The sequence below is a fragment of the Lepidochelys olivacea genome (assembly GCF_965140295.1).
Source record: "Lepidochelys olivacea isolate rLepOli2 genome assembly, chromosome: 12".
Lineage (NCBI taxonomy): Eukaryota > Metazoa > Chordata > Testudines > Cheloniidae > Lepidochelys > Lepidochelys olivacea.
The window spans coordinates 40524291-40544116 of NC_140422.1; the positions used below are offsets into that span (position 1 = coordinate 40524291).

Here is a 19826-nt window from a genome sequence, read left to right on the forward strand (position 1 = left end):
GAGAGCTGCTCCCCAGCTGCAATGGAAGGATTCTCTTGGCCTGCTCAGAGATGATCCCTGCTCAACGCCATCTTTAGGGATTCTGGTGTGAACAATCAGTGAAGCATCCACTTTACTGGCTCACCCTTTCCTGTGCTGATACAATGTCACAGTTGCTTCATCTCCATTGAAATATATTGCTGAATTCTCTTCTTCCCATTAAGTGCATGCTCTCGCTTCAGTGGTCTTATGGCTTTGGTGCCACTCAAGATTAGAGTTTTTCAGGGAGCAGATACTGGGAGGGCTGTGGCAGGAAGCCCCGAGAGAGGCACTTGAAGTCACGGGCCATCTAAAAGTGTCAATTTCCCCCACTCCATGGTGCAGTAGCTGCCTGTGTAGAGAACTTGTTAGCCTACCACAGTGTGCAACTTCCATTAACAAGTGGTTTTGCCACTGTATTTGGTTGAGAAGCTCTCACCCAGGTCTTGGACCTCAGTTCTGCTCCGGTGTGTGTCCCTCTGTATCGGTAATATCTGTGGATTCCTAGTAGCTGGCATCACAAGACACACTGTAATAAATACCTGAAGGCCAGAACAACTCTCATTTGCCACCTGTGGGTCAGAGAGACAAAATGAGAGAGAAAAGTGTCTTCAGGTACTCATGGAATCTCACACTCTTTTTTTGTCCCAGTTGGTCTGTAATTGTTCTGTGTTTGTATTCTGCATTGTTGTCTCTGCACCTATATTTTAATAGTGCCCCAAATTAATTTTAGTTGTAGTGTGTAACAGTTTGGATTTCTATTTTCAGAAAATAGAATGCATGGCAATGCACCTGCCATTTTCGCAATGCTTTTGGCTTGATTTTCAGTTTAGTCACACAGGATGCATGTCCTAATGCCTATAAATTGGATAATTGTGCATGCAGGTAGCTAATTAGACACATTTGTGTGCACAGTTACCCAGTTTGCACATCCACAGTACTGGCACATGCTAATTAGATATAGATTTTTTGAACCTTTGGATTTTCTGAACTCTAGCCTTTAGCACTTCATTCTGATTTTGAAATTGTTTTGTTGTTGTAAGTGTTGAATTTGTAAAGGCTGACAGAAATTACAGACAATGGCGAGAACATGCGCAGCAGAGTGAAAGCCCCAGACACGGGTCTCTGTTTCAGATTACTGATTCAGAATGCTGGTAATCCACTCTTGGGCTGTTTTTCTTGTGTGCCTCTGGAATTGCTGCTAGAGACTAGGTCTGCAGAGTCCCTGTCTGAGACAGCACAGTGGTGCGTTGCTAGTGAGAACGCGAGTCATTTAATAATAAGAGCTGATCACTGGCTCACCTGCATTATCTAGGAGAGAAGCTGCTTAAGAGCTACATCTGGGAACTCTATAGGAAAGCATGGTACAGGAACACAGCCATGCTCCAACAGTCATGAAGGGGTTAAAACTACTAGACCCACTAATTTCTAATGCTGGCAACTAAAACGACTGAATTGAAGCAAGGGCTTTTCAATACTGCACCAGGAATGGGCTCAACATATCGGGAAACGAGTTCTGAAAAGTCCTTCCCACTAGTGGAAGCATCTCCTGGCCTTTAAACTATTTGCTTTTGAAGCCTGTCAAATCTCTTTAAACCTGTGCTTTCTTCCTCTCTCTCCTGCAGGGGACATGAGCTGCCAGTACAGAGCTCCTCTGATTCATGCCTTCCTGAGAGGAGCAAGAGACCCGGATAGCACCCTGAGGGCTAGCAGTCTGTCCAACTTGGGAGAGCTGTGTCAGAGACTTCACTTCCAGCTGGGCTCCGTGGTTCAAGAGGTATCAACACTGTACATCTCCCCTATATAATAGCCACTTTCCTTGTATCTGTTGCCACTGGAGAGCGGACTTAATGACATGGTTACAGGTGTCTTCCTGCCGACCCCTCTCCTACAGAGTGGAGGCATGGGATTGGTGGAGGAGGAGCCTTCCTAGGGCTGCTGCATATCTTGCAGGTGCGTTTTTAATTTCCTAATCTTAGAAACCATTCGTGCTGGCTGAGATGGGAATGAGGAGGCCGGTTTATACTCTGAGAGCAGTATGTCCTTTGAATGCAGGTCTTCGGGATCTCCCATTTCGGTCTGTTTATATATTATACACTGTGACAAAGTTCCTCCTCTGCCTTGGTGGGTCCTGCACTTTTTGGCGGATTTGCTCACCTCAGAGGTTCACGGCAGCCTTCAGTTTGGCCACTTCTGCTAGAGGCTCAAACCTGCCGTTCACTCAGCTAACCTCATCACTGGCCAGCATGTGGGAAATGGAGGACAATCTCCGCAGTCTCTGTTGTCTCACCTAGTGGGTCGGGGACAGGCCAGATCCCTTTCCAAATTAGACCTTCCCTTCTGGTGTTGCTCACAGACCAGGTCAACTCCTCCTGTGTCCGATCAGGAGTTGAGGGGATGGGGGAAACCCGGGCCTGCCCTCTACACCGGATTCCAGCCCAGGACCCTGTGGATAGCAGCTGTCTGCAAGGTCTCCTGTATCAGCTGCGTTACAGCTACAACTCCCTGGGCTACTTCCCCATGGCCTCCCCCCAGCACCTTCTTTATCCTCACCGTAGGATCTTCCTCCTGATCACGCTTGTACTCCTCAGCCCTCCAGCAGCACGCCTTCTCACTCCCTGCTCCTTGCACGCCTTCCACTAACTGATGGGAGGTCCTTTTTAAACCAGGTGTCCTGATTAGCTTGCCTGCCATAATTGATTCTAGTATGTTCTTAATTGGTTCCAGGTGTCTTAGTTAGCTTGTCTGTCTTAAATGGTTCTAGCAGGTTCCTGATTGTTCTAGCACAGCCCCTGCTCTGGTCACTCAAGGAACAGAAAACTATTCATCCAGTGGCCAGTATATTTGCATTCTATCAGACTCCTGTACCCCACTGGTCTGGGTCTGTCACAACACGCAAAAGAATGTAAAGGTTGCAGAGTCAAGCACTCGGGTTAAGAAATGCCAGAATTAAGGTTGCTTATAACCTTGATTTGGCCCCCTTGTGTGTATGCATTATAACATAGTCTTTAATTAAGTGCTCCCATGCTGTTGTTTCATAGAATATCAGGGTTGGAAGGGACCTCAGGAGGTCATCTAGTCCAACCCCCTGCTCGAAGCAGGACCAATCCCCAATTTTTGCCCCAGATCCCTAAGTGGCCCCCTCAAGGATTGAACTCACAACCCTGGGTTTAGCAGGCCAGTGCTCAAACCACTGAGCTACCCCTCCCTCAGGACCCCTCCGTCATTCAGTGCACAGGATGGACGGTGCCTGCTGAATGAGCAGCTATTCGATATTTTGTTTTATCCTCATTGTTTGGTGTGTGACTCCAGGTCCTATTTACTGCATGCTAGTCAAGTCCTGTTCTGATACAGAATACAGCTCGCCATCTGAGTCCCAGCTCCCAGTCTCCCTCCCTTGGCTCCTCATCCCAGTCTCCTACCCCTGACGCCTTGTCTAATTTCAGTCTCCTCCCTACCCCTTTCCCCCCTCTCCTGGTTCCCAGTGTCTCCCCCACAGTTCCCAGTCACTCTTCCTTGACTCTTCACCTCAGTCCCCCATCCCCCCGCAACTCCATACCTAGCTAGTCCTAGTCATCCCTGCCCCTAGATTCCTTGTCTAATCTGTCTTCCGCTCACCTGTTTTCCCACTCCCCAGTTCCCAGTCTTGCCCCCAGCACTTTGCCCCCTCTGCTGCCCCTTTCACATGTTCAGCTCTTGTCCCCTTTGCATTCAAGTCAGGCAGCTTCCTCCTCCAGCCTGCTGGGGTGCTGGCAGGTGGATCACAGGAGAGAGTCTCCCTGTCAGTTCCGGTACCCACCACCACAGTGCTCCCAGCCAGCTGGGAACAAGAACAGGGAAAGTCTCCTTCAGCCTCTGTGGCCCTGGCCTGGAGCATGCTCAGTGCAGACAGAATCTTCAGAGAATGTACCTGTTGGTCCCTTCAGAGCATGTGCAAACTGAGCATTTCCAGTGGCCTGTCACTTTACCAAATCTGGGCAGTTTTCACAGGAGCAGAAACCTGCACAGCTCTGACACTGGGGGGAGCCACCATCTGTGCCACATTTCAAGCCCTTGCTGTCAGATGCACTATAGCTTCTCAGTTAAACAACGGAAAGAATATTTTAAACATGGGCAGAACAATGTATTTTTCCCTCTTCTTGTTCTCTGAATCAGTTGAACAATTTTTGTTGGTACTTTTATTCAGTCTGAGGCAGACCCCTGGCACGGAAAATTTCAGCCCAAGTAGTTAAAGTTTGGCAACTGAAAACAGGGTCTTATAATGGGAAGCGTCAGGCTACCAGCCCTGCCTATAATAATTTCACTGTGGTACAAGATCTTAAAGCATATTTTGTACCTGCTACAGGCACCTCGTCCCAGTTAATAGCATCTCATTATGCTTTTCATTGCTGCAAAAGAGGAGAGTTCTGTGCCAGTTTTATCCTAGTGGCTGGGGTGCTGCAGTCGGAGCACTTTGAGGAAAGGCTTTAGGCAAGGTTCGTTTATATCAGAGGCACAACAAAGGTGGAGTTCCCCCAGCTGCTGTTCTCCCTTGAATTTTTTTCAGGGCCAGAGGTGAGTTTCTCATTTTTCCCTGGCTGATTGTAACTGTTTGGTGTGTTGGAGGCAGTGAACCTGCTACTCTGGCACTAAACCCAGGAACACCGTGTCACTCACTCAGCCCTGAACACTGCTGAGGCCCAGAAGACTCTGGGCTTGCACAGCCAGTGTGTCTGCAAACAGGCCATTCCCAGAGTTGTTCCCTTCCCATACATCACTCCTTTCTGTGGAAGACATGTGCAGCCCCAGGTGTGTGCATGGTCCAGGGCTTTAATTGTTTAGGAACAAACCAACCAAAAATGGCCTCTCAATAGCCATGTGTGAAGAGCACTTTCATACATAGATCAAGTAGTGAACTGGCAAATGTCATTCCACGTTAGCACTCTTTGCACATGAGGATCCGGGAAGCTGTCTCTTCCCTTCCCATTTGCAGTCACCAGCCCTCACCTCCCTTCCAGTTGTGCTCTCACACCTCGGTGGCAACTGGATTAATCACGTACATGAAAATAACATTAAATATTTTCCTAGTGTGTTTCTCGCTGTATCCAGCTGTTAGTCTTTATTATGTTGGAGGAGAAGAGCCAGCACCATGTGACCAGACAGCTGTATACTCCTTTCCCCTGCCCCAGGTTGGGAACTGCTACACTCGAGACTGTAAGCTCTTTGGGGCAGGGACTGTGTGTTTGGGCTTAGCACCGGGGTTCTTTCTCCATGACTGGGCCCCTAGGCACTGTGGTGATATAAATAACAGAGCAATGTTCCTGCAGCATAGAGCCCCGTAACTAGCGCCATGGACAATAGATGACAACATTGAGTGCAGCTTGTCGCAGTTCTGTTGCCTGCTCAGCGGTGTCTGTGCGGTGCCCTCTCTGAGCACAGGGCTCAGGTGTGTTTGGCGGCCCAGTGACACCATGCCCCGCACAGAGAGGTGTGGCCCATCAGTAGATAGTGACGGTGGGCCTGGCAACCTGCCGGGATCCCAGGGATCAACCTCATTTGCATAAAAGTGAAGCTCCCTGGTGCCTTTGCTGAAATGGAAGTGTTGCCCATCAAGACCATGCCATGCTCCAGCCTCTCCTCCTCTTCACACACATTCTTTGCACCCAGCATCTCTATATTAAAGGCCAGGGTACCTGCGTCTGCGCCATCCGGTGCAAAGTAGGGACACTCCTAGTTTGGTGGCCTGTGTCTGGGATGATACTGAGCTCTAGTCTCCCCAGGGTGCTGAGAACTAGGAATCTCTCCTCCTCATGGCCTGTACCAGGTGCTGATACAACTTTATCTGTGCTTCCTAATCGGAAGCTGAGGTGCCTGGAATAGTGCGCTGCAGTCTTCAGCGCCTCTTCTCCTAAGGCATTGTGTTGGGCTGACAGAAATGAATGTGATTTATAACCACCCTCCCAGGAGCAGGGAGAGGCCATGTCATTGTCGCTTGTGAGCTCCGGTACTATGGCAACAAGTGCTATGGAAATGCTGATAAAAGAGAGAGAGCCGCCTCTCAGGGCCCGTCAGCCACACACGGGTCAGTGGCGTGCTACAGTAGGTTTCCGCAGAGGCATGTCAGTGCAGGGCCGGGTTTACAGAGCAGGGATGGGGCCTGCGGTAATGCTCCTTTGAATGAGCAGGCTATTAATGAGTTTAAAAGCTGAGATCAGCACCATCCCCGCTGAGTGAGCAGAAGGATATGGCTGAGGCAGGTGCTCACTAGGAGGCAGGGAGAAGTGTGAGCACATGCCAGAGGACAAACAGGTCACCTCTGTTCTGTGCCCAGCTGGTCTGACCCCTTTTCAGACCCTATGGCAGGTGGAAGTGCTTCAGGGAAGGGAGAACTGCTGCAGCAGCAATGGGAGGCTCTCTGCAATCCCCTCTGCTTGTGAGTTGCTTCCCAGCACGGGCTCTTCCTGGGGATTGGCTGGGTTAGTCCCAGCCTGCTTGAATTCTGGATGTAAGCGTAAGGGCTGGAAGCAGTGTGGAGATGCCAAGTTTAGCCTGCTGGCCAGGGCATTCCCACAGTGCCCGAAGAAGCTGCTTTTCCAGTGTTTCTGTAGTAATACATCCTGTGAGCTGTATGGTCCCATATGAACATTGTGTTGGCTTAAACCTGGGCTGTGCCTTCCCACACAGTGCTAGGCAGCGGGCTCCCATCTCCCTGCCAACCTCAGAAGAATCACTGGGGCAGATAGTCACTGGGCTGGAAAGCTGGGGGGATCTTGTTACTGTTCAGGTAGATCTCCAGTAGTTTTGTGTTTAAGCTGGTCCAAGGATTGAAGGGCTTGTGTATTGGCAGAAAGAGAAGGCTGAGGAGCTCCATCCGGAGATTGCCCTAGGGCTGAGTCCTGCAGGGTTGCAGCCCCCCACCCCGCCCCCCCGAAGGTGACCCACTCACTGATGAGTGAGTGGGCACTATGAATGTGCCTGAAACAAGCTGTCGGATCCCTACAATTGTGTGAAACTAGCGCAGGTCTGTTGTGGGTGCTTCCAGATCACTTTAAGCCCTGGCTCCAGCTCCATTCTTCCCTGAGCCCTTAGTCTCTGGCATGAATAAGTATGTGGACAGGTCTGGTGCAGCCCCTCTGTGGCTGCTGTGTAAACCCCTTCTGGCTCTGCAGAAGGCGGGAGTCCAGCTGAGATGAGCAGGCATTGCAGCAGCCAGCTCCTCTGTGAGATGCACTCTCCAGGGTGCGGGGGGACTAGGCACTGTCCTTGAACAAATTGCTGATACTCTCATGCTTTTTCCATTCTGTTTGGAAATGCACCAACCAGTCACGGAAAGTGGAGCATGTCTGTTAATGTCAGGTAGTGCTTTGCAAAGCTGGGATCTACTGGAAGAGAACAGCTTTAGGCACAAGTGCAGTATGCGCTGGATGATGGGAATTTGGGTCTGTCTCGGCCCCAAAGCTGGAGGCAGGTGAGTTAGAATCTCCCAGGAACTATGGCAGCACATGTGAGGAGGAAGGCAGGTCATGCTCCCAGGCACGACCCAAGAAAAGAGTCCATCTGGGTGGGGCCATGGAGACACACTGGGTCACGGGCTGGGATGTGACTTGTAGGACTTCGCTGTTCAGCTCTCTGCTGGTCTACCTGTGCCTGTGAACTGCTGAGACTGGTTCCCCACCACTTGTTCAGAGGCTGCTCTGGGAAACCCTTCTTAGCCCATACGTTTCTGGAGGATCGGCTAGCATCAGAGGCAAGCCAATGCACTGGTGTGGCTAGAAGCTGTGTGGTCAGCAGCAATGCCAAAGCAGAGTGTCCGCAAGCAGCTGGCAGAGCATGCCTTTCCGCAAGACAGACAGATGTAATGAATATTTCCCTCCTGCCTCTGCTCACGCATCAATCTGGTAGTGATAGCGTTTGACAAGATGCCAATGCACCGCATGTCAGCTATTTCAGGAACATGCTAGCTCTGCAAACTCTCCCTGCTGTTGCTGATTATCTAATTAGACTCTTTAAACTCTGCCTGCCTGCTGAACAGCAGAGAAACACGCAGTCTGCATAGCTGAATCCCTGTGCAAGTGAAGTCTCTCTCCTCAAGGTGGAGATTCGCTTGCTCACTAAAGGAGTGATCCAGGGCTGCCCATGTTTTCTGCATGAGGCACTTTCCTTTTGGGCAACAGGTTTTCCTCACAGGTTTTTAGATGTAGCTGTTCCAGAAAGTCTCACTCAAGCAATATGTGCCCCCATTTCAGCTACTTTATAACAGTGAGACGCACTTTGGATTGCTCAGTCTGTATGACAGACTCTTCAGTACCTGTTCTGGGTCATAAAAATCACCTGTAGTATCCGAAAGGGGGTTTTAAATAATAAAATACCCAGTGTCTCCCTATGACCCACAACATCTGGCACTGCTGAGAGAGCGCCCGCCTCCTGGGGGAGAGAATCGCAGCACCATCCAGTGGCCCCGAGAAATGCAGACATCATGGATGCCAATGCCCAAACAAGGGAATATATGAACCAAAACCAGTCTTGTGCCACTGAATGATTCAGAGGCCAGGAGGTACCTTATAAATACCTAGGCCAGTAGCATTCCTTCTCAAACCTTCTAAGGAGTGGGAGTACGTGACCTGGCCACGCTTGGAATCCTTTGTTATACAATAGCTTTCTCGTCGCACAGTCTCCGCTGCTTTCCTGGGTCCCAGCTCAGCTTTGCAGCCCCCGTTGCCCTGACAACACACAGAGCAAAGCCTCTCCCAATCCACGGGGAGCCTAGTGGCGTCTGCACAATTAATCAAATCTGGATGCGTAAAGTTAGGTGCCCAAATCCACGTTTAGGCCACTAAATTGATCTGTGTAAAGGTGCTAAATGACCCAGCTCTCACTGAAGTCAGTGGCAGTCTCAGGAGCTCAGCACCTTTGAGAATTTGGTCATTTTATTTAGGAATCTAACTTTAGGCACCTGGGTTTGAAAATGTAGGGAGCCAGCTTGAGAGGCCAGAGGTCTTCTGAAATTGTCAAGAGGATTTCCCCCGTCCCATCCCCTGAAATCACAGGGAGTGGGACATCATCCCCTGCACCAGCAGGGAATGCTGAATGAGCAGCCCCATACCTCGGCTGGCAGAAAAGGCAGGAGAGCAGCATAACATCTGTGTCAGGAGTCTTCCCACTCCTGACACAGCCCCCATTGCCTGCAGCTTCTGTAAAGACCCATGTCATGGGGTGCTCTCTAGCCTGCTGGGCCAGGTATGCCTTGGTTTTCGTGGGCTTGTTTCTGCGCCGAGTTCTCCTGCCTGCTCTGGAGCTGCAGGTGGGCAGGCCCTGGGGGCTGTTGCTGCGGCGTTTTCCCTGCTGTGTGTATGCCATGCCTTTGTGGATCTGCATGTTACAGTCACTGATATGTTTTCCACATCATGTGTGGGTGTGCTGACGGGTTCCTGACTGCACCCCCGCCCCGCCCCGAGACACTGCGGTGGGAACGACGGAACGTGGCAAAGGCACTGCATACACTGACAGAGTTCTCACCCCGGTTTGCCCTGCCAGGTGACCTCCTGTTTGACAGCCGTAGTTAAGACAGATGGCGAGGCTGAAGTCCGAAGAGCTGCGGTCCATGTGGTGGTGGTGCTGCTCCGTGGGCTCAATGAGGAAGCGACTGAGGTAAGCCTCCATCCCTGCTCCCAGAGCAGCCTCTTGGCAGACTGACCCTCACTCCTGGCACCACGCTGCTCACACATTCTCCCTGGAGCCTACGGTCAACACACCTGGTTCCTGCCACGTAGCAAGGAAACTCCCAAGTGTCTCCAGACCCAAGGGTCCTGCCCGCTGCACCCATCCCAAGCCTGGTGAGCATAATGTGCTCTCATACAGCAACTTACTGAACTCTCTGGGTATCTCTGAAGCAATCTCTAGATAGCAGCCGTTCAGGCTCTGATTGTGCAAGTTGAGTCACTGGGAAGGGTTACGAGAAACATTTCCTCTAGACGTTGTGGGCAGTAAAACCTAAGGTGTGGCTCTTGGGAGCCTAATAACTCACAAGGTAAATTTCCATGTCTAGGCAACAGCTAATGAAAGTGTAACGGTGAGTAGGAATTCATTCCCCCTGCAGGGTTTCCTGCCTAGCTCTTGGGCCGAGCTCTAAGATTAGTGCACAACGGTGTCTCCTCTTATTGTCTGCATGTGCCAGTCCCCAGCAGGGAGCGCCCCCTCTGCAACACCCAGGAGTTCTAGAAATCATGAGCCCTCTGTCCTGGTTTCGTGGCTCCTAATGCCCAGACCTGTTCAGGAGTCACCAGCATGAATGTAGTGAAATATTAAGAGAACAGTAATTACCCTAAAAGCCACAGACTTCCTCTACTTCCCAGCACCCACTGTTAATGTTCTGCATTAACACTGATCCCAGCTTCCTTGCTTGCACAGCAGCTCCTGGGTATTGGCTGTTCCCCAGAGCAACCTCCCTGCATTGCTATAGCAAAGGCTGTCTTCCTGCCATGACCAGAGATTTTACTACCATCTCTGACTGTCTAATCCGTGCTAGTTCTGACATACGAGAGCACCCAGGCCATGCTGCTAGCCCTGGGCTGCTCTGTTCCTTTTCCCTGATCTTCCATGTGTTTGCAGAGAGTGGAAAAGAGCAAAGCCACCAAAGCTACAGCGTCCGGCTGGGGTCAGGAGCAGGCCCAGCACCTGGAGAAGGGGAAACACTGCACAGAATGGGCAGCACTTGCTGTCCACATGAGCTCCCCAGATCCCTCCACTGTTTCCTGAGCTGAGGCTTGCTGCTCTGTGCAGGGATCTCTGTTGCAGCAGGCTGCATGCAGTGGGAGGTCCCAGCCAGCTGGGGAGTCTGCAAAGCGCCAGTGAGCCCTCACCTATGGGAGAGACTGTGATGACTGCCTCTCCTTTGGTCTGTCCCTGGATGAAAGCCCAGCTCTTTATCACACATTAGTAAAGCCTGTGTGCGGAATGACCCAGCCACTCCACCAAAGATGTCAGAGCAGGATTGGTTCTTCACTGGTGTTGCTGAACTTTCAGCTAGTTTATCCCCTTTGAACTGTACTTCTGTGAAGTCAGGAGCTGGTCTGAGCCAAGCTCCATCCCCTGTAATAACCTACACGATCGTCTTGGGCACTTCAATGTGCAGCAGAGAGCCATGCGGTTTCAGGCTACGCTGCCCTTCCTTGCTGTCTGCTGAGGCCCCTTGGATTCTTCCCTTGCAGTGGATTTCTAGCCATAAAATCCTGCTGGGTAGTGCCAAGCTGCTCTGTGCTACCTCCTGCATGTGGGACCCTGAGGGGAGGACTCACTGGGTCAGTGTGAGAGGGACCTGCTAACGAAGTGCAATACAGCGGGTGTTGGGAGTTGTGCTGCCAGAAATGACTCGGTCCTGCTGAACGAGCTAGCCCCATATGAGTGGCAGTAGGCTTGTTATACAACAGAACTGGCCTGGGCAGAGGTGATGCATGGCCAATATGCACAGCCAACAGTTTTACAGTGCAGCTCCCTTATTGTGCTGAGAGCTGGCCCTTCTGGCGTCCACAAGGCAAAACAGAGTATTAAGAACATACGAACCACCATACTGGGGCAGACCAACGGTCCATCTAGCCCGTTATCCTGTCTAGTGCCTGAGGCTTCAGGGGGAATCTACAGAACACGGCAGTTTTGAGCGATCCATCCCTGTTGTCCAGTCCCAGCTTCTGGCACATGGGGATCTGTAGTTTCCACCAGCTGCACTTCTGTATTCAAGAGCGTGACAGCTGATACCACCCTGATAGCATGCCAGTTGGGTGCAGTGCTGGTACTCCAGGCATGTTGTCAGTGCAGCCCTTTGTGGGGCAGTCGGAGCACCCCAGACGTGGGCGCTGTGGTGGGTGGGTGGGTATCGAACAGCGCGTCACTGTAAAGGCTTCCCTGTAAATGCTGATGCGATAATATGTAAAATCTGGGAAGTGTCGCTCTGGATTTCTTGAGTTCACTAGAAATCCCACGTCAGAGCTGAATGTTTTGGTGGCAAAGAGCAAATCCCATCTGGGAAGCTGCATGTTGTTCTCTTACACCAGCACGCTGGACAACGTGCAATGGTGGCAACAGCTCTTACGCCAAGGTCCAGCCCAGCAGTGGGTCTAAACCACGACGGCTCCTTAGTGTCAGCGAAGCGTGCTCATGGCTGCCAAGAGCACCCTGGCAACAGGTGACTGGATCTGAGGCCTGGCTGCAGAGCCTGCACCTTGGCTGCTGCTGCTGCTGGGGCTTGGAGGGGCTCTGCCTTTCCAAGCAGCAGCTCCCTACCTGGTTGTCTCACTGCAGATTCTTTCTACAATGCAGGTCACTGTAGCTTACACCCAGAGAACCAACCCCTGGGGAAAGCAATCCAAACCAAGTGCAGGGCAGCCCCCACAGCCCCTTCTCACACCCCGCACATGCTGCGCTCACTGGAGAGGCCATAAAACTTAAAGCCAGGACTTCTGCGTTCAGACTGTGCTCCTGTCCTAGCTTCACCTCCTTGTGGTCCCTGCACAGGCTGAGAGCTGCCCTGCAGCTTCCTGCCTTTTCTTGTCTTATGTCTCCCCCACCCACAAGTTGTTTTGACACCTTTTTGAGTGTGTGTTGGCACTGGCTGCAGAATGGGCTATCGGCTGATCCAGCCTGTGTCCTCTGCCGAGCTATTCCCCCAGTAAGTGCTCCACATATAGACAGAGGCTCACTGGAGTGCACAAATGAAAAGAACATTTATATGAGGGTGACTCACGCCCAGGTTAATTTTATTCCTCTGCAAACTTTCAAAAACAGTCATCAAGGTCCTTGATAGGCAGAAAACAAATGAACACGCCCCCCCCATCCTGGGCACTGCCTGTTGGTGCTCCTCCCCCGCTAACTGTCTGCCTCTAACCTTTCTGCTTCCCCCACCTCCAACAGATAGCATGTGGCATCAGCAAGCTGCCCTACTGGGGCTGGTGCTCACTCTGCTCCAGGCTCAGAGCATTGATTGTCTCAGTTCTTGCTGGGAATGGAACGCTTTCTCTCCTGGAAAAAGAAGAGGAGGACTTGGGGCACCTTAGAGCCTAACCAATTTATTTGAGCATGAGCTTTCGTGAGCTACAGCTCACTTCATCGGATGCATCTGATGAAGTGAGCTGTAGCTCACGAAAGCTCATGCTCAAATAAATTGGTTAGGCTCTAAGGTGCCCCAAGTCGTCGTCCTCTTTTTGCGGATACAGACTGCTACTCTGAAACGTCTTTCCTAGGGCTCTCAGCAGCTGGGGCAGGTTTCCTGTGGCTGATACCATTGACCAGAGATTGAGAGCATCACAATCTCAGCTCTATTACAGCAGCTACATTTGCTTTACCACTTCCCGTCACTCATAGGTAGTTTCCCAGTGTGCTTCGGCTGTGTGTGGTTAATATGCTTCTCTCTGGAACCTGGAAGCTAGAGAGCTGGGTGCTGACTGGGATGCTTACTTGCGTTCCTATTGCAGGTTTGTCTGTATCCACCTCTACCTAGTAGGTGTCTGATAATTTCTCCTCTTGCTAGCTGCTTACAGGGAAAAGGAGCTGCTCTTTGTCCCTCCACCCCCTCAAGAGTGTCTGCAAGCGGGGACAGATTTCTATAGCTCTCCACTCAGGGAGAGTGAATCCTACTAGCGCCTGCCTCTGCTGTGCCCATATGTAGTTTTCTTGGGCAGCAGAGTGAAACTGACATTCTTATTTGCAGGGCTAGGGACAGAATTCTGGATAGAGGCAGTGAAACTGACCAGCGTGGAGTTAATCTCCTCTGCCACCCTAGGGGAAAGCTGTGATCTGCAGCAGAGGCACTGGAGCTGTCTGCAGTCTCAGGAAGTTGACACTGCGTTGCTTTACATTCAGTTCATATTTCCAAGGTTTTTCCCTCCCCTCCCCTCCCAAGGGTTAGAGTTAGCAACTTTTACAATGGAATATTAATTTATAAAGAAATTGAAGTTTCACATACACACCCCTACCTGTGTCCAGTCACATTCCAGTGAATGCTTCCCACTTGCGATGGTAAAGTGGATTTGTCCAGTCCTGGTTATCTGTCCCAGTGTAGCCAGGTGTGTCAATTTCTCTGTGGGGGAGTGCTTGTCAATCTTGCAGCCTTTCATTTCTTCCCTGTTGTTTGGCTGTTTGTAAGGTTTTATTCCTGTGTGAGCAACATGCTATATAAAATTTATTATATGGCAGTTTACCAGGAGGAGGATTCCAGTGAAGTTGCTGTACCTGAACAAGCTGCTGGTTAAGGTGGAAGAGTTTTGCTACCATCCCAGTGCAGCGCAATGCCTGTTGAATGACTAACTTCAGGTGGTGGCTGGTGTACAAATTACTGAGGTAGCCTGCTGAATACAGGGAGGCATGTGGCCTAGTGGACTGAGCACAGGATTGGGAGTCAGGAACTCCTGAGTTCTAATCCCTGTTGTGTCCCTGACTTGCTTTGGGACCTCTGTCTGTTTCCCCATCTGTGAAATGGAGTTAGTGCCTTGGGCATGCACTGGGGAGGGATAGGAGGTTTGACAATGTGCATGCTAGGTGCGGTGTTGCATTGGTTATGGTTTTGAGGGGTTTCTGCTGAGGCCTAGCTGCTGTTTCAAGAATCCCAATATAGGCAAATTTCCTGGGGGCCTCCCCTTTCCCACTTTCCTCCAAAACACACACACGTAGAAAGCCGCCCCCCCCCCCCCCCCCGCAAAAAAAATCCTGCGTTCGGTGCTCAGCAGGTGCAGGATGTGCGGTTATTGCTGTGAAGGGGAGTGGAGCGAGTCTGGCATTAAAAGTGCAGTAGGTGAACTTCCCCCCCAAGGAGCAGTAGGTAGCGCTCATGCAGGCATGTGATGCCAGCTGCCCTTTGGATCAGTGGTGCAGTTGCGGAAGTGCCCGCCGCATGCATGGCCGAGGGAGAGGTCAGGTGTGCGGCGGGGAGGGGATCTTCAGGATGAAGATTAGATGCCCTGTCACAGGTGTGGGTCGGTTTGATAAGGCATGAACTGAGTTCTAATCTATCGCATCCCGGAGAAGCCCTGTCGACACAATAGCTTCCTCCCCCTGCAGCAGGGCGCCCTGGGGACCCCTGGTTGGACTCACCAGTTGATAACTGGGCCAGTGTTCCATTCACACCACACTGGATCTTCATAATGGGGGGAGAGAGCTAGGGCCAGCAATGGCCTGGGTCCAGCAAAGCTGTTCCTGGCCTTGCCATGCTTGTCCATGGGCAGCCGTATTCCTGGGGAGGAATGAGAGTGGCTCCGAGCTCTACCGCTCAGGACTGGCGATAACAGCAGCCACTTGGGCTTCATGCTCCGGGGCTCCACATGTTGCACTGGGAAGACTCGCAGCCTTGTGGTCCCACAGAAACATCACAAACACCCAATTCAAGGCTTGGATGCAGAGCAAAGTGGAGAAAGCCCAAGGACTTACACACTAGTGAGCCTGACAGATAAAATCCCCTTTCCCAACCCACCCTCTGGCTGTGCATGTCCTTTCCAGCTGCCCCTCACTTCCTTTGCAGCATCTCTGCTGGGCAGGGCTGACAGCAGCTGCAGGTCCCTGGAGTCTCCCCTTTTTGGTACATTTTGTTGGCACCCATTTCCCTTTGCACGGAAGAGGCACACCCTCCCTCTGATCTTCAGAGCCAACAGCTGAAACACCAGGCACTGGGGAAGGGAGGTCCAGGCCGGGCCATTCAAAGTATCTAGCTCCTTTGAGTCTCTGGATGAACGACAATGGCTCTGGTGAGAACCCAAGGACTTGCCTGTTTCTTCCCTTCCCCATGGGACACCTTCTTCCCTCAGCTTGTGAACATGAGGGACTCTGCCTCCGTATCAGGCCTGCCTGCCCATCCCTCTCCACAGCAAGGGGAGGTGGCGCTGGTGGAAGGTCCATGTCATTTGTGCTGGAAGTGGCAGTGCCCTGGGCTGTGTGTAAAACTAACCCTTCCGGTAGCACGTTCTCAGCTGGCTGTGCAGAAAGTCTGCTCTCTTCATGCCTGGCCCCATGTGGCCGGGGGACCCAGGCTGGGCAGTGCTGTGCCAGTTGCAGGTGACCTACAGGAATACAGCCAGAGGGAGAGGTTTTGATAGGTTGCAGGTGGTCATGGGCTTATGAGCCTCTCACTCCAAGGAAGGCATCTAGCCTTGTCTCTCTCTCCTTGGCCTCTACTGCTGATTGCTGGATTCTCCTGCCAGGGGGTGTGGAATTCCCCTGCTCAGGAGTAAGACTGAGGAAAGGGGAACTTGGCACAGGAGCCCTGTGGACAGTTTCCTGTGTCACAGGTAAAACATGTCAGTGCTATATCTCGGAAAGCCGTGGGCATTGCCATGGGGGCATTCATGTAAATGCAGTGACTGAGGAATGGCCCTTTTATTCAGGGGCAAGGACTTTTCCCGCTCTCCTTGCCAGTTATTTGGTGTTCCCAGCAGCAGAATTTGTTTGGCCACCTTTCCCTTGTTAAAGGAAATAGTTCTCTGGCTCTTGGGAATTCCCAGAGACGGGCTGGGATTGCACTACGCTTTGCCCTTGCTCGGCTCCTGCTAGAAGTGGATGCCATTGACGAGTTCTCTCCCACCCATTGCTGTGCCATCGGGTAACACAGTGAAGACGAGGGGGTGCAGGGGACAAAGCCTTTGGATAACCAAAGGCTGCAAAAGCCAAGGAGGGGAGGGGGATCATTTAGGGCAGTGGTTTTCAAACTGTGGGTCATGACCCAGTACTGGGTCATGGAATGGAAGGCACTGGCTTGCGGTGGCTCTGGTCAGCACTGCCAACCAGGCCATTAAAAGTCCCATTGGTGGTCCCTGCCCAGCTAAGGCAGGCTAGTCCCTCCCTGTTCTGACACCGTGCTGCACCCTGGAAATGGCCAGCAGAAGGTCCTGCTCCTAGGCAGGGGGGCCATAGGGCAGGGGCAGTGCATGGAGCCCCGAGCACTGGCTCTGCACTCCCATTGGCCAGGCTCGGGGGGTGGTGCCTGCAGGCGAGAGCTGCGTGGAGCCACTTGCGCGCTTCCGCCTAGGAGCTGGACCTGCTGCTGGCCACTTCCAGGGTGCAGCTCAGTCCACGGTGCCAGGACAGGCAGGAAGCCTGCCTTAGCACCCCTGCTGTGCGGCTGCCTGGGAGCTGCCCGAGGTAATCCCGTGTCCCAATCCCCTGTCCTAGCCACCACCCCCCAGACCCAGAGTCCCTTCCTCACCTCAAACCCCTCTGCTCCAGCCCAGAGCCCTGACCCCATCAAGTACCCCAACCCTCTGCCCCAGCCCTGAGCCCCCCCAAACTTGGTGTGTCAGGCCAGAGCCTGCCCTGCTCCCTGCGGGATGGTGCCACTGTAGATACGGAGCTGCGCATCACACAGCACTGAAGGAAGGTGTCCCTGGGCGTCAGCTGAGCCCACTGCTGGTGTGTCAGCCCATGCCGGGGAGCAGCCCCTGCCCCAGGGCCCTTTCCAGGATGAGAATGGACGCCAGAGTGTTAGCGGGCTCGCTACCAGGGCAGGGAAGGACTTTGTGTTTTCAGGCATCTCTGGACTTCATCTATCCCTGCCATTAGGAGATGGGATTTTCTGACCCATATGCATGTCCAGAAAGGCCTTTGCCCAAATCCCAGAGATCTAGAACCTCCTGCTCCAAAGCTGTGAAAGCCTGGTTCTGTGCATCCCTTCCCCATGAACGCCACACGTGCTCACACCCTTCTCTGGTTCTCTCCCCCGTCAGCCAGGCTGGATTGTGCGTGCAGCTCTGACCTATGGGGGCAGCCAGTGCTCCTACGGAGCAGCGGGTCACATGGCAAGTGGGTTAGTAAGGGGTGGGCGCGCACAGCCAGACAACGTGGCTAATCTGTATGTGCTTCAGTTCCCGAGCCGAGGAGCTAGAAACCTGCCCTGGGGAGAAAAGCCACCACCGGCCTGTTTTAGGGAAAACCCAGTGGCTCAGCATCTGCTGTGGGGAGTGAGCACGTTCGGTTGTAGCTCTCAGTGTTTACAGAGGAGAGGCTGTATCATAGTCCCTCTCTGACAGGTGGGGAAACTGAGGCACAGAGGGGCAGGGATTTGTCCAAGTGATCCTACTGCTGTGATTTGCTGTAGTGTCCTGTGACTTGGCTGAGCCTGGGGTGCTGGACAGAAAGTGACAGGTCCCTGCCCCAATGGGACACGCTGGTGGCTTATGGCTGGCTGTACCTAATGTGAAGGCAGATAATGAGCCTCTTGGAGGTGCTGACTGTCCATCTCTCCCCAGGTTCTCAGGGATGTGCTGCGGGATCTCTACCGCCTGCTGAAGTCAGTGGTGGCTTCTGACCGGGATGAGGTCACTGTGCTTCACGCTCAGCTGGCCTTGGAGGAACTCGATGACATCATGAGGAGGGTCTTGTTTCCCCCCCAAACCCTAGAGAAGAAGCTCGTGGTCCTGCCTTAGCAGGACAACAGGCCAGCAGGGTCGAGTGCCCCCAGCACGACTTCCAAGCCGACTCACACCTGCTTGTCTGTGCCAGCACGCAGTGCCAGGAGAGGCCGGATTCCTGCGTCCCACGGCCTCATCTCTCTTCCCCTTCTGCCTCCCGGTTTGCTGAGAGCATTTAACACACTGTAGGATGTGCTTAGAATTTGCTAGTCCTCCAGAGGCTCCTGCCCCAGCCTGTGTGACTTGGGGCCTGCCAGCATGTGTTCTGGCCTGTCTGCCTCGGCTATGAATGAGGCCACGTGGAATCTGCAAGAAATCAGAAAGTCACAGTGAGGGCTCCCTGCCTGTGTAGACTGCAGCATTGCTCAGGGCCGGCACAGCTACGGGTGGCAGCTTCTCTCAGTGACGAGCATGACAGGAACTCATGCCGGGAGTCACTTTTAAAACCGAAACCAGACTTGTACTGAACCCAAAGGCAGGGCAGGAAAAAATCCCCACCTGTGAAGAATCCATTTGCTCTGCCTTCAGTTCATGTTTAATGGGACAGCTGCCAATGAAACCACTGGCACGTCACAGTGAGGAGGCACTGGCATCGGGGTGGCTCTGGCCCAGGTACATCCCAGAGAGTTCAACCGGTCTGCCAGGTGCAGAGCCCCCCCTGCCCCCATGTGTTCAGACTGAGGGGACTCGCTGCTCAAAATGCAGAGACCTTATTCAAACAACGGCCTCTCTCCACGCCCGTGGGACTGGCTCCTCGGCGAGAGGTGAAACGCAGGGACTGGAAGTCCGCTCTCAGGTTCCCTCCCTGCGTTTGACCGTGCTGCGTGTTGCTCTGCACTGCTGTTCACCCCCGTTTCACTGGGGGCTCTCCGGCATTAGCACTGTGCTGCAGGGCTGGGTTTCAAATACCTTTCCGGGGGACTTATTTACAAAACCTCCCCCATGAGCCCCCGCTGCGGTGCCTGGCGCGGGTGGGGTATGTTTGACGTTGTTTTTAACAATACCTAAAGTGTGGGCCAACCTTGTGGTGGCAGGGCCCCCTGAGCTGGCTATAAAGGACCTCTGTCGATGTCACGACCTGTAAAGTCAACCTGCGTGGTCCCTATCTCCTGGGCAGAGGGAGGGGCACGGCAGAGCATGCTGTCCTGCTCTCGCCACGGAAGCTGGCCCCCGGTACCATGCTGGAGAGCGTAGCCCAGACCAAGCGGGTGCCCTGTGGTGTATGTGCCCGAGGAAGGGAAATCGGAGGAAATGGGTTTGTTTTCACTTGCAGAGGAGAGGGAAGGGAATTGACCTGGACAGTGCCCTGGGAAATGCAAAGTAGGATCCAGCCCCTCCTTCCCCTCGAGCTGTCCATGTAGCCTGGTACCTGACACCTCCAGGTGGATGGGTGCTGTGCAGTCAGGGGATGCAGACCGCACTCGTGCTGATCTGTCGGACAGGCTCAGC

The 19826-nt window shown here is 52.8% G+C and overlaps 1 protein-coding gene across 1 annotated transcript in view; it reads left to right on the forward strand.

Annotated features, from left to right (window-relative positions):
- The window catches only part of TANGO6 (transport and golgi organization 6 homolog), a 93389-nt gene extending 73922 nt beyond the window's left edge, over positions 1–19467 (forward strand). Inside the window, exons 16-18 of the mRNA XM_084644786.1 lie at positions 1644–1795; positions 9532–9645; positions 18216–19467. Coding sequence (XP_084500912.1) covers positions 1644–1795; positions 9532–9645; positions 18216–18392 — 443 coding nt within the window. The 3' untranslated portion in view covers positions 18393–19467. The remainder of the gene's footprint in view (positions 1–1643; positions 1796–9531; positions 9646–18215) is intronic.
- The last annotated feature ends 359 nt before the right edge of the window (positions 19468–19826 follow it).